The sequence below is a fragment of the Pseudorasbora parva genome, chromosome 9, assembly GCF_024679245.1.
Source record: "Pseudorasbora parva isolate DD20220531a chromosome 9, ASM2467924v1, whole genome shotgun sequence".
Lineage (NCBI taxonomy): Eukaryota > Metazoa > Chordata > Actinopteri > Cypriniformes > Gobionidae > Pseudorasbora > Pseudorasbora parva.
Window position 1 is genome coordinate 2959507 of NC_090180.1, and position 24590 is coordinate 2984096.

General features: G+C 36.1%; 1 protein-coding gene across 1 annotated transcript in view; it reads left to right on the forward strand.

Annotated features, from left to right (window-relative positions):
- The first annotated feature begins 5471 nt into the window (after positions 1 to 5471).
- The window catches only part of eif2b3 (eukaryotic translation initiation factor 2B, subunit 3 gamma), an 88466-nt gene continuing 69347 nt past the window's right edge, over positions 5472 to 24590 (forward strand). The window contains exons 1-3 of the mRNA XM_067452989.1: positions 5472 to 5734; positions 7122 to 7277; positions 16018 to 16175. Of these exons, the coding sequence (XP_067309090.1) occupies positions 7130 to 7277; positions 16018 to 16175 (306 nt within the window). The 5' untranslated portion in view covers positions 5472 to 5734; positions 7122 to 7129. The remainder of the gene's footprint in view (positions 5735 to 7121; positions 7278 to 16017; positions 16176 to 24590) is intronic.

Below are 24590 nucleotides of genomic sequence, written 5' to 3' on the forward strand. Positions count from 1 at the left end.
CGATCTATAAGCGACTAGTAGTAATCTTCTGAGTTATGTGTTAATGATGAAAAATAGGCTAATTTAGATTTCAATCCGTCAAAAGGGATCGACATACATATCTACTGTTGTATTTTATGACAACCCTGACAGGACATAATACTAACCTTTGTCATTTGACAAACTGTTATCTGAGCGTTTCCAATACTAGCATCTTGCGTTAGATCTAGACAACACAGGGGATATTATCGTAATGTTGTCTTACGTGGTGTGGCAAGCAGCGGGGCGAGGGACCGCGAGAGCGGGCCGGTGACGAGTGGTAATGAGTACCAGCTCTGTGACACAACGGTCTCGTCTTGCGGCCAAGTGACGGGAGCATAAAAGGAGGAGCCAAGGCAGCGGAAGACGAGAGAGGACCAGGCCTGGACGTTATGTTGAGTTTTGTTTACGGTTTATTGATGTGTGTTTGGGCAGTCGTCCGTGAGGGGCTGCCCGAGGTTTACTTTCTTTTTGTTTATTTAATAAAAAGTTGTTAAACGTTCGCCGGTTCCCGAGGCTTTCTTCCACTCTACGAACTTCATTACATTGGTGCCGAAGCCCGGGAGGAAGGAGGGACGCGGTGTTGGAGAGCCCTCGCTGCTGAGGGGGATCGTGGTGCTGAGGAGTTCGGGCAGCGTGGATGAGGAAAAACCGCGAGTGGCTGCCCGAGGCGGTGGTGCTGGAGCGAGGGAAGACCGGTGGGACGGAGAGCTCGCTGCCGTGCCCCTGGGTCGAGGTGGGGTGGCGGCCGTCCTGGAGGGAGCGGAGGAGTTGCCGGCGTTCGCCGTGGGCCGGAGCCTGCTGCCATCTGCCCTCAATCGGAGAACCCCCCGGCCTGCGAGGGGCGATGGGGGTATGTGGTGTGGCAAGCAGCGGGGCGAGGGACCGCGAGAGTGGGCCGGTGACGAGTGGCAATAAGTGCCAGCTGCGTGACACACAGGTCTTGTCTCGCGGCCAAGTGACGGGAGCATGAAAGGAGGAGCCAAGGCAGCGGAAGACGAGAGAGGACCAGGCCTAGATTTATGTTATGTTTTGTTTACGTTTTATTAGGTGTTGGTGGGCAATCGTCCGTGAGGGGCTGCCCGCGGTTTTACTTTCGTTTTGTTTATTTATTTTGAATTAAAGTTTTTGAACGTTCGCCGGTTCCCGCCTCCTTCCTTCCCATCTACAAACCTTATTACATCTTACTAACAAACTTTTAATTTCATCCAAAATCAGTTCAACAATGAATAAGTGGATAATATCACTGTTTGCAGGAATATGGCCGAAATCGGCCCTTTCTTCAATATCAGACGCTGAGCGAATCCTGCTATATTGCCCCAGGTTAGAAAAACTCTCCGTGGTGAAATGGGCCGAGCAAACAAACAACTTTGAATTAAATTGTTGCAGTATCCGATTGTAAATAAACATCAACCATGACTGTTGACATTGTTTATCTGTGGGAAGGCTATGAAAAGACCTCACGTCCCCTGCACAGCCTCACTGAAAACCCTAATAAGTTGATTGAACTCAATTGATTTGATTAAACTCGTTCCCTCAATTCAATTGAGTAATGGAGTCTCCCAAAACGTGTATATTTAAGTACTTAACTTGGTGCTCACGTTCACTGTACTTAAATTGTTAAATTCACCAAACTGGGTACACCAGAAGTTCAGTACACCATGCTGGGTACAACCAATCAAAACTTCAGAATGCATTGCAGCATGAATAAATTATACATCTGAATTGTGAGACATTTTCTTTGAATCTTACTATTTCCTTTTACTTTTGCTCTTTTGTTCTGGTGTTTTTGTAGCTTGTTTTATGTTCAGAGTTGATCTGTTCATCTGAAATTTTTTTTTTTTTTTTTGATTGTCACATTTGTAGAGATTCATACACGGATTCTTGATGTCTGTGCATGTCTAACTGATGTCATATATTTAAACATTTTGTGCACTAAAAATAAAATAATAAGTTGTTCAATTACCACATGAGTAAAGAATCTCATGGATATTTTTATTAATATTACAAAACTATTAATAACTGCTTTGACAACCAGAACATTAGATTCTGCAATGAGATCAGGGATTCTGCCAATGCATGATGATTTTAACATCATCAATGAATAAACAGCATCACTTTATGATATTTTCTCTTGCTTTGTGTTCCATAAAAAATGTGTCTCAAAAACACAAAACAGCCAGCGAAACATTATATAATAATATTACACAGTCAAGGGTCAAGAGCCCAACTAAAGCAAACACTGATCTCCATCATGGTGACTTCCAACGAAACTATTCTTTTCATTAAAACAGAAATAAAGTCAAAAATTATACAAGTAAAAGTATACAAGTATAAGTAAAAATTTGAGTTCATTGAAATTAAAAATTTGAGTTAATACAATGAACGTTTTTTGAGATTCGACAACCTTTATTAAAATATTATTAAAAGATTTTGTAAGTATATTGGGTAATTGTGTGTGTTTTATTTCTGATGACGCAGTGAAACATGCCAAATTGTGCTATTTTCATGATTTATCAAATTTTTTTGTGTGGTTCAGATACAATTTTTTTTTGAGTTTCTATTTATTAAACAAATTTCCTTCATTGTATCAACTCAAATTTTGAATTTCAATAAACTCAAAATTTTAAGGCAACCAGGTTACTTACTTTTTTAAGTTAAACCAACAAAAACCAACAATTTTTTTTACAGTGTAGTAACTTACAAATTTTTACTTACCAATTTTAAGATTGCACACAAAGAAAAAGTCTCCATCTTAATTTGAATTAGGAACAGAAAAGGACCGCCTTTTGTAAATGTCCTCCAATCAGTGAATTAGTTCTTGTTGCCAGACAGAACCCCTGGCATGGCCAATCACATCAAAGCAAGACCAGAGTGAGCTCTTTTAATTAATTATGATTTTGAGTTCATTCAACTTGAAATCTTAAGTTTATGTATTTTGTAGGTTAATAAGTTATACTAACTTATATTTTTGAGTTTTTGGACTAAACTAGTAATAATTAGTCAAGATTACTCTATTTGTTTAAGTAAAGACAACATTAGGGTTTACAGTGCTGGAACATGACATTATTATTTCACTATGCCAAGGTTAATTCAATTTTTCATTTTAGGGCACCTTTAATCGCTGCTTGCAGCTTTAATTATTATTACTGCCATTTTATATCAGCAATAAGCCACTCAAAATGCTTTATTGTCCCTGTCATTTACATGCTTATTCCACAGAACATCTGAAGAGGTTTCAACATAACAATGGTTGAATATTTGGTCATATTTTGTATTGCACATCTGTTTTTAACCTAGTTTTAATGATGCACATCACCAACATATCATTTCCCTCACACAGCCCAAACAAAAACCAGATTTGCTTGTTTAGCTGGACATAAAAATGTAAATGCGAATGCTTGTTTTTGCTCTCTGTTTGTGATCATTTAACATGACCCCCACAGAAACTGCAGCGGTCCGTTCAGGCAGTACACCAGATGTTAAACTTGGGTCATGTAATCCATGTGAGATTTCTCGGGTTATCCTTTAAAAATATTGCTTCACTTTACAAAAGAAGAAAAGATAAAGTTTTGGAGAGTGTGAATCACAAACAGTTGGGGACATAGCAAAGGTGTGAATTCAGCACACAAACACTCAGAGCTTTAACATCAATATTTCCTTTGCTTTAACTTTTCTTTCTAATGGAGGCCGCCTGCCCTGTTATTCCAATGTTTCTTCTGCAGGCAGCGACCAATGAAGCTCATCTCCTGTCCAGAGAAAACAAAGCTAAGCCACATTCCCAGAGTTCAATTTGCTGTTACATCGGAGGTCTGTGAATTGGGGTTTGGGCCATGTCTGTTGACTGAGGGGATCTGGGTGGAGAAAACTGGGCTTGAGAGAAGACTTTAAATTTCGACTGTGAAACTGGACAGTTTCTTAATAGGCTACACAGTGAACTTTTATACAAGGGAGTACTGTTGATGTGAGAAGGAAAAATCTCAGTAACACTTTACAATACGGGTGCACTAATAGGCATTAATTTATGCTTACACTCTAAAAAATGCTGGGTTAAAAACAACCCAAATTGGGTTGAATATGGACAAACCCAGAAATTGGGTTGTTTGAACCCACACTGTAAAAAATGTTGTTGTTTTTTTTTTAAACTTAAACTTAAAAAGTAAGTAACTTGGAGTTTGAAATTAAACATTTGAGTTGATACAATGAAGGAAATTTGTTTAATATATAGAAACTCAAAAAATAAATGTATTTGAACCACATAAAAAATGTGATAAATCATGAAAATAGCACAATTTGGCATGTTTCACTGCGTCATGAGAAATAAAACACACAATTACCCAATATGCTTACAAAAGCTTTTAATAATATTTGAATAAGGTTGTCAAATCTCAAAATATTTTCATTGTATTAACTCAAAATTTTAAGGCAACCAGGTAACTTTTTTTCGAAATAATTTTTTACAGTGTAAATGGACCGATTCAAACAACCCAATATCTGGGTTTGTCCACTATCAACCCAACTTGGGTTGTTTTTAACCCAGCATTTTTTAGAGTGTAACTAATGCACAGATAATCATGAGTTACTAATGGTGAACTAACCCCTTTAATGATTACTGCATCAGCAACTAATGAAGATTCGACAGGATTAATAGATTAAGTAATCAATAAATTGTTATTATAGTTAAATATGTCATAATGTATTAATTCCTAATATTATTAACTAATAATGTAAATTAATGTGTTAATTACCACAAGGGCTCAAAGGCATTTCAACTTCCAGTGTCTGCTTTAATTAATCATCAGCTAATGATTTATAAAGGTGTCATTATGTTATGACTTTACATGGGGCACATGACTATTAACTAATTGATTAAGTAATATGTAATTGTGGTTATGGGTTTTGCATTAATTTTGAATTAGTTAATAGTCATGTGACCCAACAAGTAAAGTCAGAACATAATGACACCTTTATAAATCATAATGACCCTACTCATGGTAATATTCTGCCAATATTAGCTACAGCTGTTACTGCTAAAAGTATAATAGGCCTACATTAATATTTGATAAACATTCCAAGAAAAATTCAATTTATCTCAGTTTGTGCCATTATGGTATATAATTAGGGTGAGATGCTATAAAACAGCAAAATTAATGGTTAAATCCAGTAGGATCCTTTACCTTGTTAAATTATACCAAAAAAAAGCATAATGCATACACTAACACAAAATACATTATGCTGTAAACGCCCTTTGCTTTTATACAAACAATACAGTAGGCTATTGTTTAGGATTGTATGCTATAAAATAAAAGTCATTTGGCTATTATATAAATCTAATTATCAATTCAAATAATATTTGCATACATGCAAACTACAATAAACAAAAAAAGTCATCTGACTATTTTCACGCTCTGTCAAAAAGAGGAATTGATTCTCTAGGCGGAACTAAAGTTTCTGGTCATGGTTTCTGCACGACCCATTTAAAAGTGTCGGTCTTATGTCATCATTATCTGGAAATATCGTGTTATTTATTGTAGAATATTCCATATAAACTATCAAGAGGATTTTTAGTTATTCGTATTCTTTAAGTTGTTATATTCTTTCGGTTTTAGCAGTAAGTGTTTGAAGGCAGCGAATCTAGTGACAGACTGATCCACATCTGCAGATTTTCACGTGCTCGACACTTTATAAATCATAAACATTTGGACGACCAATAGAGGTAAGTCGAGTGTGTGTGTGTTTCTAAACCTTTATAATCGTTAACAAATAATTGTTGTTATTGTGTTGCCGAACGTCTCAGTTAAGGTAGTGTAAGTTAGATGATGAAACAAGAGTCCTGTCAGGAGTAAGTTAATGTGTTAAACCAGAGATGTTTTCATCTGTCAGTCTGATTCTCTCTCTCTCTCTCTCTCTCTCTCTCTCTCTGTGTGTGTGTGTGTGTGTGTGTGCGTGCGTGCGTGCGTGCGTGCGTGCTGCATGAAGGTGGAATGCGTGTTGTTTCTACCTGATTTAGTGTGTGTGAGTGCTGTTGTATGAAGACTGAATGTGTTGTTTTCACCTGTGTGTGTAAGTGCTGCTGTAAGAAGACTGATTGCTGTGTTGTTTCCACCTGATTCTCTCTCTCTCTCTCTCTCTCTCTCTCTCTCTCTCTCTCTCTCTCTCTCTCTCTCTCTCTCTCTCTCTCTCTCTCTCTCTCTCTCTCTCTCTCTCTCTCTCTCTCTCTCTCTCTCTCTCTCTCTCTCTCTGTGTGTGTGTGTGTGCGCCCTTGTTTATATTACATTGTGGGGACCAAATGTCCCCATAAGGATAGTAAAACCTGAGATTACCTACATTGTGGAAACCAGCCAGCGGTTCCCACTTTTCAAAATGCTTATAAATCATAAAGGATGAGTTTTTTTTAGAAAGTAAAAATGCAGAATGTTTCCTGTGATGGGTAGGTTTAGGGGCAGGGGCAGTGTGTGTGTGTACGTGTGTACGTGTGTGTGTGTGTGTGTGTGTGTGTGTGTGTGTGTGCGCTCATCCGGGAGATGTCCCGGATGGCAACGTCCGAAATCCTTGTTCTTGTGGGGACATTTTTAGGTCCCCGTGAGGAAAAAATCTTATAAATCACACAGAGGGAGTTTTGGAAAATGTAAAAATGCTGAATGTTTCCTGTGATGGGTAGGTTTAGGGGCAGTGTAGGGGATAGAATGAACAGTTTTTACCATAAAAACCATTATGCCTATGGAGAGTCCCCACAAAGATAGTGAACCAGGTGTGTGTGTGTGTGTGTGTGTGTGTGTGTGTGTGTGTGTGTGTGTGTGTATGTGTGAGTGAGTGAGTGTGTGTGAGTACTGCTGTATGAAGACTGAATGTGTTGTTTCCACCTAATTCAGTGTGTGTGTGTGTGTGTGTGTGTGTGTGTGTGTGTATGTGTGTGTGAGAGAGAAAGAGAGAGAGAGAGAGAGAGAGAGAGAGAGAGAGAGAGAGAGAGAGAGAGAGAGAGAGAGAGATTGCTGATGTATGAAGACTGAATGTGTTGATTCCACCTGATTTAGTGTGTGTGAACATGTGTGTTGTTTCCACCTGATTCAGTGTGTGTGTGTGTGTGTTGTTTTGTCCTGCAGGTGTTGTGATGGAGCTGCAGGCGGTGCTGATGGCAGCAGGTGGAGGCTCCAGGATGATGGATCTCACCTATAACACCCCTAAACCTCTGCTGCCTGTGGGTAACAGACCCCTCATCTGGTACCCGCTCAACCTGCTGGAGAGAGTAGGCTTTGAAGGTAAAGATGCTCTCATGTCACAAAACAAAGGTCATAAGCAGGGTGCGATTTGTGAAAAGTGTTTTCCCACTTTAATAAATCACAACCCACACTTGAGGTCTATATATGTATGTGTATATATATATATACACACACACACACACACGCATTACCAATCAAATGTTTGAGAACAGTAAGAAAATGTTTTTAAAGAAGTCTCTTCTCCTCACCAGGGCTGCATTTATGTTATTAAAAATACAAAAAAGCTATAATATTGTGAAATAGTATTAAAATGTAAAATAACTGTTTTCTATCTGAATATATTTTAAAATGCAATTTATTCCTATGACGGAAATGAATGTATTTATTCAGCAAGGATGCATTAAAATGATCAAGTATAGACATTTATAATGTTACAGAAGCTTTCTGTTTCATATAAATGCTGTTGTTTTGAACTTTCTATTTGTTAAATAATTCTGGGGGAACTGTTTTCAACATTGATAATAATCATAAATGTTTCTCGAGCTGGACTCTAAAGACTGGAGAAATTATGATAAATTCAAAATCATAGAAATAATAGCATTTTAAAATATATTCAAATTAGGGCCGGGACTTTAACGCGTTAATTAAGATTAATTCATTACGTGACTTTAACGCGTTAATTAATTACGCAAAAAAAAAAAAAAAAAAATTAACCACACTTATTTTTGCACCGCGGAACGTTTTTCAATGAATGAGTTTCGACGGACCGATTATACTGGAACACCAACTAGCGCTCGCTCCGGAGTCACGACAACAACAAACCATGGGTGCGTCTCAATCAGCTCCCTAGTTCAGTAGTCAGGGCACTGATCAGGGAGTCAGCCCATTGACTTATGTCCTGATCAGTGCCCTGACTAGTGAACTAGGGAGCTGATTGAGGCGCAGGGCATGAGTGAACATGAACGAAGAAGCTGATGAGACTGCTTTGCTCGGCCCCGTGGATGGGACATTTTGTTTTAAAAAACGAAAGAATGGAAGCGTCGTCAAGAGCATGGTTGTGTGCAAGCGATACAACAAGGAATTAGCGTATCACCGCAGCACATCGAGCCTCAAATATCACAAATATGCTTTTGCTACACTTAATGGCAAACATTGCGCTGGTCTGCTGGACTGAAATAAATAAACCATATTTTGTTGATTAAGCTTATGTATTCAGTCATTATTCAATGGTATACTAAAAATACATGTGAAAAATAACTTCTCATTGTTCTCAGGTCAAATATTTATATGCAATTAAAATGCGATTAATTTCGATTAATTAATTACACAGCCTCTAATTAATTCGATTAATTTTTTTAATCGAGTCCTGGCCCTAATTCAAATAGAAAAAAAGTGATTTTAAATGGTAAAAATATTTCACAATAATACTGTTTTTGCTGTATTTTGTATCAAATAAATGCCGACTTCATGAGCAGAAGAGACTTCTTTCAAAAACATTGAAAATAGTAGTTTCCAAACACAAAATGTAAAAATTATCAAAATATCGCAAATATACATATCGCAATGGCAGGCAATATCTGAATGATTTTAATAGGCTACTTCAAAAGAGTGAAAAGTGGACGTTTTAGGTCGAATATAGCAGAGAATAGACTGGGCACACGACTGTTACTTATGGGACTTGCTTGACGTTAGAAAGAGTTATTAAACGCAATAATTTGCCAAAACACAATAACTTGCAATCTCGCGCTGTCTGACACACACACACCAAAAAGTGAATGATTTGTGACATAAATGTTCGATAAAAAACTGCTGGTCACTTTCAGATGCTTTCTTTTCCCAGAAAGAATGTGAAACACAAAATGTTTCATTCTCAGTTTTTAGTCAATTAGAAAATTGTAGTAGAAAATAAATTTTTAATTCAAAATAATTAACTGCCAGTGTCCTGACAATCCTGGACTCTGTAATTAAAAAATAATAATAATAATAAAGGACTGACTGTTGCTTTTACAGCCAAAAACAGTAACTTTATTCCTATGGATTGGATGTTTGGTGGCGGGATTTGGAGAGAGAGAGAGAGTGTGTGTGTGTGTGTGTGTGTGTGTGTGTGTGTGTGTGTGTGTGTGTGTGTGTGTGTGTGTGTGTGTGTGTGTGTGTGTGTGTGTGTGTGTGTGTGTGTGTGTGTGTGTGTGTGTGTGTGTGTGTGTGTGTGTGTGTGTGTGTGTGTGTGTGTGTGTGTGTGTGTGTGTGTGTGTGTGTGTGTGTGTGTGTGTGTGTGTGTGTGTGAAGGTTAAATTGCTTACAACACATTTAAGCTGCAGGTGGTAATAATTTGCGCAGGCTGCTTAAATTGAACTAATAAAGTCCTTATTTCCTAAATAGGAAAGGTAGGGCTGTTTTAACAATTGGCATGGTTTCCACGTTACACCCATTCGCACAGACCAGCACTCATGTTGCTTCTCATTTTTAGTTGAGACTTTTTGTCAGGGAACAGGAGCTTGATAAAACCAAATAGATTTGGCTTTGACAGCATATTGTGTTCTATAAGCCTTAAAGTTATAAATTCACAAATCCAAATGGAAACAGTTCATAGAGTTGACATACTATATATACAACTAAACTGCTAAAAGACAAATTAAATTAAGCCAATTTTCTAGGGTCTTTTCAATCTTTTCAATTGCTTTAGGGTAAAAGGTGGACACTGAATGACAATATACAATTACACAGAGTCAAACACACCCTAGACAACTAATGTTGGACTATTTCAGCTCTGTAATAATCTAGTTTTTGAGGTAAATGCCACATATCTTGGCCGTAGGTGCTCTTCAGCAGGCCCATGCACCTTAAAACTGATTTGGGCTAACATGCATGGAGCAATATGCATTTTAATAGTGCCTAGTTAAAAATGTATAATTCAAAAATGGAAATGCATCACATTTTAAATGGACAAGAAATAGACAAGATTTAATTAATTTTAATGTGTAAATAAATTGATTAAAAAAATAATTGTAAAAAAATTAAATGATTGATTGCACTCCACAAGCGAGGCATTTTTAAACTTAATTGACAAATGAATAAAGAAAAGCATTAGACACATAACTATGGAACGATATTCCAGACAATATTTAAAGGAATTGCAAATTGCATTTTCAAATTGTGCACACATACATTGTGACATAATGGAAACACAAATGCGTGATTTGCAGTTGCAGTTGCAGTTGCGTATTGTTTTCTATTGCATTTCCAATGTCTTATGAGTTATGACCCTGCCATTATGGAATAGCAATAGAAAATCACCCATTATCAATGCCTAACACAGTGAGCTGTCAATCAGTCTTGAGGGCGGGGTTTACTGATATAGCCAGAAAGTAGGCCACGCCCTCAGAAATGCAAGTGCAAAGGGGATGGAGATTACATTTGGATTGTGTGAGGGTTGTGGCAGGACATGGAGGAAGTGAAATAGCAAATGGGTGATTTTTCTATTGCTATTCATACTCATTAGACATTGGAAATGCAATTGCAAAAAATTTTTTTACATACACCCAAACGCAATTGCAAATCATGCATTTGTGTTTCCATTCTGTGCACAAATTGAAAATGCAATTTGCAATTCCTTTGAATATTGTCTGGAAAATCATTCTGTAAAAAAGAACGTAGAAAAGCAACTGGTAATTTTGTTTTTCAAAATGCAATTTAAAATATTTTCCATTTTTACTTTTATAAACGGATTTATTCATTTCCATTTTTATGTTTGAAGTATGAAGTGTCAGTCCTGATCCTCCATTCTTATAACATTGGGCCTAAATCCACATATACACAAATGTATATAATTGTATGCAACACTGAAAAAAAAGGTGTGTTGGATTTACATGATTTAATCATGTACATCGGTTCCACATGAATCAATTAAGTTAAACAAACATAATTTGTTCACATAACTTCAACAATTTTTCTCAAAATTATTTTAAAATGGCTTCCTAACAACAGTGGTGTGCACAGGAGGGGCTTCAGACCCTGCCTCTTTAGTCAAATCGCAAGTTTATGTTGTTTTTGTATATTTTTGTGGTCACTTGACTGATTAATAAGACTGCACTAACTAGCTTTCACTAGTTTTTTTGTTAGCCAACAATAGCACATAATGATCATATCCAGTGTTATGTATGAAATGCTCTTTAATGCCACGAGCTGTCTCAGTCCACAGCCTAAGCAATCGCTCCGCTCTTCTCCACTACGGTAACCCAGTATAATTTAAATTGTTACAATTATTCCAACATAATTAAACATTAAACACTTTTAAACAATATAAAGTCTCCCCCTTATCTAATTTTGCCCCAAAAAAACACATAAAATAACACTTAAGTTCAACAATTTTACTCTTCTCGTCAAGTCCCAAGTAAAGCATGCTGGGAACGGTTTCAGCAAAAATCATGTTTGAGTACTTGATTGGTTCACATTCACCCCAAATAATGTAATCTGGTAGATTGCACATTTAAGAGAATTACATTAATCGAAAGCAAAGAAATCACGTTTAGAAGAGAAACAATTTTGTTGCGTAGATCGCAAATAACAAGATTACGTAAATTGGACAATGTGTGTTTTCCTTTTTTTCAGTGTAGAATACATATCCATATCTTTAAAATATTAAAGTTAGGGTGTTTTTTTTGTTTAAATGCATCCAAGCGGCTAACCCAGAACCCTCTGTGTTCTTCAGTGAACATTTCACATTTGAGAGCCAATAGAGAAGGCGTACCGTCTTGAGTATCTGTTTAATTCTGTTTAATTCCTCCATGATAATGAAATGTTTATTGTTCACACCTCGCTGTATTGACTAACTGTGATCCAGCTGGTCTGGAGTTTGTGGGTATGGCCGATTGCCTGCCCGGCAGTACAGTATGCACCTTTATGTGTGGCACAGTCTGTCCTTTTTACAGCCAGAGTGCCAGCCAACAAGGCCCTGCAATTAGCTTTTACAAGTTTTAGCACAAACTATGGAGAGTAAGCTGCTTAGTTAGAAAATATTTATGCAGTAAAGCAGGATTCTGGGACAAACTTCTTCCAGTTGGCCAAAAGTCTGTATACAGCAAATAATTCACAAAGACTCGATTGAAGGTGTCTTGTCACAGGTAAAATGTGTGCTGTGCTCAATAAATGGTGTCATTAAGATAAAAGATCAGCTGTATTTCCCACAAAATGTAATAATCATGTCAAAACTGTTCACTCCTATCGAAACAACATTTTGTTCCACTGTATACCTGAATATGGCTGGAATGACAAACTCTAATATGTTTTTATAATCTATACTATTGTTCAAACATTTGAGGTAATGTAAATCATTTAAGGTAATGTATCAGTAAGATTAAAAATAAATGAACATTGCAACTATGCATTAAATTAATCAAAAGTCACAGTAAATACATCCATAATATCACAAATGATTTCTGTTTCAAATAAACGATTTTCCCCAACTACAATACATTCTTGACATGTTATAACCATGCATGTGCAATAACACTATGAGCAATGTATTTCATTTATTAATTATGTGCAATAGCATGTGAGCACTGTATTTCATTTATTAATTATGTGCAATATCATATGAGCACTATTTCATTTATTAATTATGTGCAATAGCATATGAGCACTGTATTTCATTTATTAATTATGTGCAATATCATATGAGCACTATTTCATTTATTAATTATGTGCAATAGCATATGAGCGCTGTATTTCATTTATTAACTGTGCAATAGCATATGAGCACTGTATTTCATTTATTAATTATGTGCAATATCATATGAGCACTGTATTTCATTTATTAATTATGTGCAATAGCATATGAGCGCTGTATTTCATTTATTAACTGTGCAATAGCATATGAGCACTATATTTCATTTATTAATTATGTGCAATAGCATATGAGCACTATTTCATTTATTAATTATGTGCAATAGCATATGAGCACTGTATTTCATTTATTAATTATGTGCAATAGCATATGAGCACTGTATTTCATTTATTAATTATGTGCAATAGCATATGAGCGCTGTATTTCATTTATTAATTATGTGCAATAGCATATGAGCACTATTTCATTTATTAATTATGTGCAATAGCATATGAGCACTGTATTTCATTTATTAACTGTGCAATAGCATATGAGCGCTGTATTTCATTTATTAACTGTGCAATAGCATATGAGCGCTGTATTTCATTTATTAATTATGTGCAATAGCATATGAGCACTGTATTTCATTTATTAACTATGTGCAATAGCATATGAGCACTATTTCATTTATTAATTATGTGCAATAGCATATGAGCACTATTTCATTTATTAATTATGTGCAATAGCATATGAGCACTATTTCATTTATTAATTATGTGCAATAGCATATGAGCACTATTTCATTTATTAATTATGTGCAATAGCATATGAGCACTATTTCATTTATTAATTATGTGCAATAGCATGTGAGCACTATTTCATTTATTAATTATGTGCAATAGCATATGAGCACTGTATTTCATTTATTAATTATGTGCAATAGCATATGAGCACTATTTCATTTATTAATTATGTGCAATAGCATATGAGCACTATTTCATTTATTAATTATGTGCAATAGCATATGAGCACTGTATTTCATTTATTAATTATGTGCAATAGCATATGAGCACTGTATTTCATTTATTAATTATGTGCAATAGCATATGAGCACTATTTCATTTATTAATTATGTGCAATAGCATATGAGCACTATTTCATTTATTAATTATGTGCAATAGCATATGAGCACTGTATTTCATTTATTAATTATGTGCAATAGCATATGAGCACTGTATTTCATTTATTAATTATGTGCAATAGCATATGAGCACTGTATTTCATTTATTAATTATGTGCAATAGCATATGAGCACTGTATTTCATTTATTAATTATGTGCAATAGCATGTGAGCGCTGTATTTCATTTATTAACTATGTGCAATAGCATATGAGCGCTGTATTTCATTTATTAATTATGTGCAATAGCATATGAGCACTGTATTTCATTTATTAACTATGTGCAATAGCATATGAGCACTATTTCATTTATTAATTATGTGCAATAGCATATGAGCACTATTTCATTTATTAATTATGTGCAATAGCATATGAGCACTATTTCATTTATTAATTATGTGCAATAGCATATGAGCACTATTTCATTTATTAATTATGTGCAATAGCATATGAGCACTATTTCATTTATTAATTATGTGCAATAGCATGTGAGCACTATTTCATTTATTAATTATGTGCAATAGCATATGAGCACTGTATTTCATTTATTAATTATGTGCAATAGCATATGAGCACTATTTCATTTATTAATTATGTGCAATAGCATATGAGCACTATTTCATTTATTAATTATGTGCAATAGCATATGAGCACTGTATTTCATTTATTAATTATGTGCAATAGCATATGAGCACTGTATTTCATTTATTAATTATGTGCAATAGCATATGAGCACTATTTCATTTATTAATTATGTGCAATAGCATATGAGCACTATTTCATTTATTAATTATGTGCAATAGCATATGAGCACTGTATTTCATTTATTAATTATGTGCAATAGCATATGAGCACTGTATTTCATTTATTAATTATGTGCAATAGCATATGAGCACTGTATTTCATTTATTAATTATGTGCAATAGCATATGAGCACTGTATTTCATTTATTAATTATGTGCAATAGCATATGAGCACTGTATTTCATTTATTAATTATGTGCAATAGCATATGAGCACTGTATTTCATTTATTAATTATGTGCAATAGCATGTGAGCACTGTATTTCATTTATTAATTATGTGCAATATCATATGAGCACTTTAATTTATTAACTATGTGCAATAGCATATGAGCACTGTATTTCATTTATTAATTATGTGCAATAGCATGTGAGCACTATTTCATTTATTAATTATGTGCAATAGCATGTGAGCACTATTTCATTTATTAATTATGTGCAATAGCATATGAGCACTGTATTTCATTTATTAATTATGTGCAATAGCATATGAGCACTGTATTTCATTTATTAATTATGTGCAATAGCATGTGAGCACTATTTCATTTATTAATTATGTGCAATAGCATGTGAGCACTATTTCATTTATTAATTATGTGCAATATCATATGAGCACTTTAATTTATTAACTATGTGCAATAGCATATGAGCACTGCATTTAAAATTTCGTGCAATGTGGCCTTCGTTTGAAATATACACTTAATTTGCTTTTCTTTAACTGTATACGTTTGGAAAGTACACAATTTTGTTGTATGTTTGTTTGTACAATGACTAAAAGAATCTAATCTAATGTAAACTTTCTATTTAAAATCCTGAAAAAAAAGCAATGGCTTCTACAATAATATTAAGCAGCACAACTCTGATTATATGATTCATATGATGACATTTTTATACAAATATTCACCAAATCAGCATACTATAATGATTTCTGAAGGATCATGTGACACTGAAGACTGGAGTAATGATGCTGAACATTCAGCTTTACCAACACAGGAATAAATTACACTTTAAAATATATTAAAATAGTGATTTGAAATTGTAATAATAATGCAGCCTTGGTGATCATTACAGATTTATTTCCCCAACAACATTTAAAAAAATCTTACTGACTGAACGTACAATAGTGTACATACATTTTAATTTATTTTTGCTTCTGATTTAACCCTTAATTAAGTGTTATTGTTATATTCTTTTCCAGAGGTGATTGTCATCACCACTAAAGAGGTTCAAAAGGCCCTGAGCACCGATCAGCGGCTGAAGACGGATGTGAAGATGAGATTGGATGTGGTGTGTATTCAGGAGGAAGCTGACATGGGCACTGCTGATGCCCTTCGACACATCCAGCAAAAGATCAAGGTGTGTCAAATGTCAATATCATAACGTAAACTGCAAAAAAAAAATGCTTTTTTTACTTAATATTTTTGTCTTGTTTCTAGTCCAAACATCTAAAAAATCTTAAAACGAGAAGCATTTACTAGACAAACAAAAGTAAGTGTCTTGTTTTGGGAAAAAATAACTCAAAATTAGGAGAGTTTTTGCTTAAAATAAGATAAATAATCTGCCAGTGGGGTAAGAAGAATAATCTTAAAATAAGATTTGCTTATTTTAAGCAAAAACTCTCTTCATTTTGAGTTATTTTTTCCCAAAACGACAATAGAATATCTTGTCTAGTAAATGTTTCTTAATGTAAGAATTTTTTTGAAACTTTGACTAGAAACAAGAAAAAAATACTGAGTAAGAAAAGCGTTTTTTGCAGTGTAACACTGAAGTATAACTTGTTGAGTTCCAAAGCGTTTGTTAAAACTACAGATTGAAACATCCATATTTCATATATCCTGCCCACAGCCAGTCTGATCGACAGATCAAAAGTGCATTATGGGTTTTGACGTTTTTCAGAATCAGAATCAGAAAGAGCTTTATTGCCAAGTGTGCTTTCACACACAAGGAATTTTTTTTGGGTGCTGAAGCTTCCAGTGCACATAAACAATACAATACAACACGGTAATAAAAAATTCTATGAAGAAAACATATGAACAGTATAAGGTCACGGTTACGTTTAGTCAGAAGACATAGATTATGAGCATTTACAGTATTTGGGTGGTAAGAATAAATATAAATAATAAATAATATAAGTAATCACCTGAGTTTAGGAGATATTGCACTAAAAAGGTACATTTGGCACCATAGCCCTTTTTCTCTTCTTTTCTTTGGTCCTCTAGCACTGTTTCTATAAATGTTTCACCACTGCATAGACAACCAAGTTATATGAAAAGCCCATCTAGCCAAAAAATGCTTTTCTTACTTAGTATTTTTGTCTTGTTTCTAATCCAAATATCCCACACAAAAAAAATTACATTAATAATGTACTAGACAAGTAAAAATTATTGTCTTGTTTTAGGGGGAAAAAAACTCAAAATTAAGAGAGCTTTTGCTTAAAATAAGATAAATAATCTGCCAGTGGGGTAAGAAAAATAATCTTGCTTTCTGTTTGAATTAAAGGGGGGGTGAAATGCTGTTTCATGCATACTGAGCTTTTTACACCTTTAAAGACTTGGATTCCCATCCTAAACATAGACAAAGTTTCAAAAACTAATGTTGGACGTTTGATGGAGTATTTCTGTGTTAAAAATACTCCTTCCGGTTTCTCACAAGTTTCGGCGAGTTTTTTTCGAGTATGGGTCCGCTTGACGTTAAATAGAGCGGTTTAGGTCCTTGTATGGGCCGTACGGGCTCTTCTCCCGGAAGGGTGCGCGCGCGCGTGACTAGAGCACGCTGTAAACAGTCTCTCAGGTGCAGATCCAGTCGTCCGTGAACACTTATGTCGCGCCGTGCTCCACTTTATTCCTATGGGTGACGCCGAGCGACTTCAACGCTTCAGCACAGCATTCCGGGAAGGCAGCGCTGCATTTGAACCGATTTGAACGCAGAAATGACGGGAAGCTTCAAGGCATCGCTTCAGTCGCGTCGCAAAGTGGATTTCCATGGTCACTGCTGTCACAGGACTTCACCAAATCATACCAAAGAAGTGTGTTTTTGACAGAGCGGTCCTGCTTTGGAAGATGCCGGTGAGTAAATCAACTTCAAATGTCTCTGCTATTGGCTACCGTCGCTTGAGTAAACATCAGTAAACGATACGATCGCGTGCTTCGTCATTCAAATGCGCTAACGGTTACTCCATTGTTGTTCTGTATAACGTTACACTATTTTGACTCTGACGTGCAAAACCGCTTTGCTTGCTACCTCTAAGGTCTAGTCACATACAATAGTCCATAAACCGAATCATGTCCTCATAAACTGCACACAAAGGCCCCTAAATACAGTCCATACCACAGAGACGGACATCCTGATGTTGCCGTTTCTCCTGTTCAATTTATTTCAGCCTCAGATTTGATTGTGGATCATTATCTGTTTTAGCTGAGATAGATGGGTTTCTCCACGCTTGAGGACGTCACCGCTTTGCGCGCTTGTCATTCTTTAGCTCCGCCCACACGATACGCCTCCAGGCGCTCGGTTTTTTCCGGAAAGACTCGGTACAGCCCATATTTCTTTTATAAATATGATAAAACTAAAGACTTTTCGGAGATATGAAGGATGCAATACTACTCTATAGGTACTCAAGATTGACATGAGATTGACTGAAACTGAGTGTTTCACCCCCCCTTTAAGATTATCTTAATTTTTAGTTTTTTTCCCTCAAAACAAGACAATTACTTTTGCTTGTCTAGTAAATGCTTCTTAGTGTAAGAATTGTTAGATATTTGGACTTAAAACAAGACAAAAATACTAAGTAAGAAAAGCATTTTTTGCAGTGTTCTCTCTATTGTCTGCGATGTGAGGCGTTTCTTTTGCATTGTGACGGATTGTTCCACCTTCATTGAACAGTGATGTGAAAGCTCTGGAAAGCCATTTTGTTCCTTGCTGTGATCATAATGAATACCTTGTATTTAGACTGTGAAATGATGCTGAATGTGATGTTATCCACTGATGAAATTTAGCATTTCACTGCTTCAAAGAACTGCATAAATAAGTCAGGTTTGTAGCCAGTATTGATGTGACGTGAAGAATGCTCCTTGATAAAGGACGGTCATAAAAGAGTTAGCAACACAATGATGTGATGCATCTTCATCACTGTAAATCATTGTGCTCTGAGTTAACCATAGCATGGTGACTACATGGAAGAAAAATAACTGCTGCTTGCATGCACGTCCACGTAAGCATGAGCGTGCCCAGAAGCGTGTAAAAGCCTGGCAGGCATACACAGCCTCACCTGTCTCCTGTGTGAGCTGGCCTGGGGTCAGAGCAATAATGATGTGGGGCAGATCCTGTGTTCAACAGGGGTATTTTTGATCCGTTCTGCCCCGCTCTGATGGGTCCAGCTTCACACACTGCCTAATTTATCCTGCTGAAAGCCCACTAACTCCACAAACACATGATGTCAGAAGCCTTTCTCAACCCTTATTGGTGTTCATGGGCCTGCTGGACGTGTGTGAGCATTGTTGTGTAAATGCAATGGGGCGGTAAGTTGAATAACATCCTGATGCACTTTTCTTTTTTTGGTGTGTGTGTGTGTGTGTGTGTGTCACTGATGGACTTAAAGGGTTAGTTCACCCAAAAATGTAAATTCTCTCATTAATTACTTACCCCAATGTCGTGTGACACCCGTCAGACCTCCGCTCATCTTCACACACAGATGAAGATATTAGTGCTGAAATCCGATGGCTCAGAAAGGCCTTCATTGACACCAATGTCATTTCCTCTCTCAAGACCCATAAAGGCACTAAAGACGTCGTTACAAAGCCCATCTCACTACAGCGGCTCTACAATCATTTATGAAGAGGCCAGAAGAGTTAGTGCGCAAAAAACCCCAAATGTGATGTTTTTATTAAATTTCGGGAGGAGCACAATCAGGTAATCAAACCTATTTAAACAAGTGGAGCACGTTCAGATAATTAAACCTAATTAAACACAAGTGGAGCACATTAAGCTAATCAATCTAATCAACGATAAGAGGTGAACATATACAAGTACAACAGATTTACCTTCTTTCATTGAGCATTTTTATTTTAGCATCCCTCCACCACCCCATCTCCTCACTTTAATTTAATAAACTCTCCTCTGATGTCAACACAATCCATAATACATTGCAGTCTAGTTCTAGAGTAAATCTAGTTTAATTTGATGTGAACTCGTGAAAACGACTTATATAGTGACGGGCCAATTTCAAAATGATGCTTCGAACGGTTATGAATCAGCGAATCGATTCATGATTCGGATCGTGTGCCAAACTGCTGAAATCACGTGACTTTGGCGAATCATGAATCGATTCACTGATTCATAACGGTTCGAAGCTTTGTTTTGAGTTCGGCCCATCACTATATAAGTCGTTATTTTGTTTTTTTGCGCACTAACTCTTCTGGCCTCTTCATAAATGATCATAGAGCCGCTGTAGTGAGATGGGCTTTGTAACGACGTCTTTAGTGCCTTTATGGGTCTTGAGAGAGGAAATGACATTGGTGTCAATGAAGGCCTTTCTGAGCCATCGGATTTCAACACTAATATCTTCATCTGTGTGTGAAGATGAACGGAGGTCTGACGGCTGCCCTTACGAAAGAAAAATATATTTACCAATATATTACTTGAAATATATTATAATATATTGTAAATACATGGAATAAAATATTGATGGTATTATACAATATATTATATATTCCTGTAATATATTGCAAAATATACAAATGATTGCCGCTTTCATATATTGCAATATATTGGAGAATATAAATAAATCATATATGTGAATATATTGACTAATGTATTACATATTTTCCAATATACTGCAATTTTTTTTGGTTCGTAAGGGTGTCCAACCACATGAGGAATTAATGACAGAATAAGACATTATTAATGTCTTTGTTTGTCACTTTTAATCAATTTAATGCATCCTGACTCTCCTGAATAAAAGTATTCATTTCTTTAAAGAAAAAAAAAACTCACTGCCTCCAAATGTTTGAACAGTATTGCATCTGGAAATTTCTTTAAAAAGTGTCGATTTAAAAAAGAAAAAAACGTATTTCTTAATTATTGACTTTTTCACTGTCTGAATTTCATGTAATCTTAAAAGAAATATGAAAATAAACATTTCCTCAGTCTGTACTTGTAGCACAATCTCATTAAACAGGGTTCCTACGGGTTTTGGAAAAGTATGGAAAAAATAAATCAGAGTATGGAAAAATACTTATGTTTCCAGACTATTGTCCCTATTTCATTTTATAAATATAAAATGAAGAATTTCTAAATGTATATAATATATACAAAAAAAATTTTTTCATTCCATTTGGATCAATCTACCACATAGACAGTAAAAAAAAAGATTAGGTCTAAAAGTTTTATGTAACATAAATATAGTCAGATTACGCTTTCAATATAGCCTGGATGCCAGCTGAATTTAGCCCCGCCCACAATTTTTTTAGGTCGGGCAATTCGGTCTGGCATTGCTCCATAGAGGAGTAATTATGGCGTTTGGGGGGTAAAATATGTGTTATTTTGGCAAGGTTGCCTGCTCAAATTCGCACTCATGGGTCTATATATCACAATAGTCGCTTCAACACATGGAAAAAACGCGGACTTGTCACACAGTGCAGTTGAACTTTGCATTTAAACTCTGTTGACATTTGACAATACGTCGCTTGGTTGCTCTGATTGGCTGTAGGTCTATCCAATTAATGTCTTTCCTGGTGCCTCATAATCACAGCCCAATGGAGCAGTTACAGACTCATATTCTGACTAGAATTGAGTATGACCACGTCAGGCTACTTTCAATAGGTTAGCTACAGTGCCTTGCAAAAGTATTCGGCCCCCTTGAACTTTGCGACCTTTTGCCACATTTCAGGCTTCAATCATAAAGATATGAAACTGTCATTTTTTGTGAAGAATCAACAACAAGTGAGACACAATCATGAAGTGGAACGAAATTTATTGGATATTTCAAACTTTTTTAACAAATCAAAAACTGAAAAATTGAGCGTGCAAAATTATTCGGCCCCTTTACTTTCAGTGCAGCAAACTCTCTCTAGAAGTTCAGTGAGGATCTCTGAATGATCCAATGTTGACCTAAATGACTAATGATGATAAATAGAATCCACAAGTTAAATATGGTTGGAAAAATCTGTAGGGAAGTCTGGAAATTTGAGTCTGGCAAAGTATGGAATTTTGAAATGAAAATTGCGTAGGAACCCTGATTAAAAGCATAATTGAATCTGTCTAATAGTACGCTTCATTCATAAAAAGATAAATAAACTAAATATTAGGGAATAGGCGTTTTTCCAGCAAAGATAGTTTTAAATTGTAAAATGTGTAATATTTGACCTAAGATGTCATGCTGATAATATAATTTGTAATGAAAGTATGTGTATTAAATGATAAAAATACAAAATAAACATTTTGCACCCCACTATACACTGAAGTGAGCAGCTGCTAAAAGATTACTTACTTTCTGAGTTCAAAATATAATGCGTCTCGGATGCATTAGTAGTGCATTTGTTCGTTTGTATCATACCTTTTCACGTAACAAAATCTCTGCGAGTGGGATGTCTTAAAACATGTGCGAACGCTCATCACCGGAGATTAACTCTCAATAAATATCAATGCAGTGGAAAGGGAATGTTGAGGAGGAGGGCTTGCTGGAGCACGCTAACAGCACAGATGCGTTTATTTCTAATCCTGGAGAGAAATGAGAGATTAAAAGCATTGAGTTGCAGAGCCCTCCAGTGCACGAACAGCCCCACTACGTGTTGAGAGATGAGCCCTGGCAATAGGGGCCCTAAATCCCCGTTTATTGTACAGCGTAAACACATAGTCTACTCCCTTGCTTCAGCAAACAACACGGACATAATGGAGGCATCTGACAGAGCGCCCGACTCTTAAAGCTCTCTTTCATTAGCCTGTGTTTGAGTTCATTCTGATGCATTGAGTCAATGTTTGTACAGAAACTGAATAATCTTCGTGTTGTGTACCGTTCAGCCGGCTTTTGTTAGTATTAAGGCTCCAAGTTCACTGGGATCAAGTTGTTCCCGATCGACTTGTGTAGTGATTTTTTTTCCCCTGAAAATGCATGTATGCATCTTTGTTTGCACCAGGTGGTCTGGAAAAAGTCTCAATGCATTGCTTTATTTTTGGCTTTTTGTGATGTTTTTTTATGTACAAGTAATATCTGTGTGTCTCTGAATTAAACCAAGTCTTATGGTGTCCTCAGTTGATCTCAACTCGACCGATTTGATTAATAATGTAGTTTTTTTTTCCCCACTTAGTAACTACATGTCTCATCGTGTAGTTTTGAGAGAAATGATGACAAATGAAAGTCCTCAGTGTTAAATAGGACAGTGTTATTACATTGACCTGATGTGATTTCATAGGTTATTATTTTATAAGATAGATTGTAAAATTTGTGATGTGCATTGCATAGTTTAACTCAACATCAGGACAGCCAGTGAGCTTAAAGGTGCACTATGCAACTTTCCGTCCACTGGAGGGCGCCTATTCTAAACAAATGTGTAGTTTGATGACGCCAAGTGTGAGCGCAGCATTTTGGGACTTGTGGTCTTCACCTCACAGCCGGTGGAAAATAGGACTCAGGCAGAAATCATGTTGATGGATGCGGTTATTAACGTTACTGTAGTGTAAAGCAGAGCAGGACCGAGTGTTGAGGAGCAGAGCGCGGCCGCTGGAGCGATTGTTAAACAAACACGCCTCGCAAATACCGGGACTTTTATTATGACAGGACGGGACACAGTCGCCGGGCGCCTGCACTGTTTCGCTCTTCCGGTTATGATTATGAGGTAATGCAGCTCTGTTTATCATATTAGATACATTTAAGTGTGTTTAAAATGATGTTATGACGTTACTCCGTGCGTTTACTTGTTCACACTGCTAAGAGTAAAGCGCTCCTGCCAAGTAAAACCCGAAACCGAGGGTAGCGCAGATATGACGCGATTGACAGGCGACTCTCTCAAACGCTATGCTGACACGTCCCGGTCCTCCGTTAAAATAGCAATTTCTCACAATTTACAAATAGTTGGAAACATTTGGGATATTGTTGGTACTCAACTGAACAAAATATATAACACCGGCCTAGTGGTTTTTGGATATTTTACTGCAAAAATACTACATAGTGCACCTTTAAAGGGATAGCTCACCCAAAAATGAGAGTATGATGTTTATCTGCTGACCCCAGGGCATCATAGGTGTGTTTGTTTCTTCAGTCGAACACAAATGAAGATTTTTAACTCCAGCCGTTGCTCGTATAATGCATGTCAATGGGGTGTATGAGAGTAAAAAACACACAGACATACAAATCCATATTAAACCCTGTGGCTCGTGACGACACATTGATGTCTTAAGACACGAAACGATCGCTTTCTGGGAGAAACACAAAAGTATTTGTTATTTTTTACCTCATATCAGACTAATCTCATTTAGTATCCCCAGCGCCATTACTTCTGACAGGTAAGGTCAAAATACGTGGTAAGTCATGGTAAACTATGCTACAATCCTGGTAAATCGTACTAGAATGTGGTAAATTGTGGTAAATCATGGTAATTCCTGGTAAACTATGGTAAATCACAATATAATCATGGTAAATCATACTAGAACATGGTAAATCATGGTAAACTATGCTAGAATCATGGTAAATCATAATACAATGTGGTAAATCATGGTAAACTATGCTAGAATCATGGTAAATCATAATACAATGTGGTAAATCATGGTAAACTATGC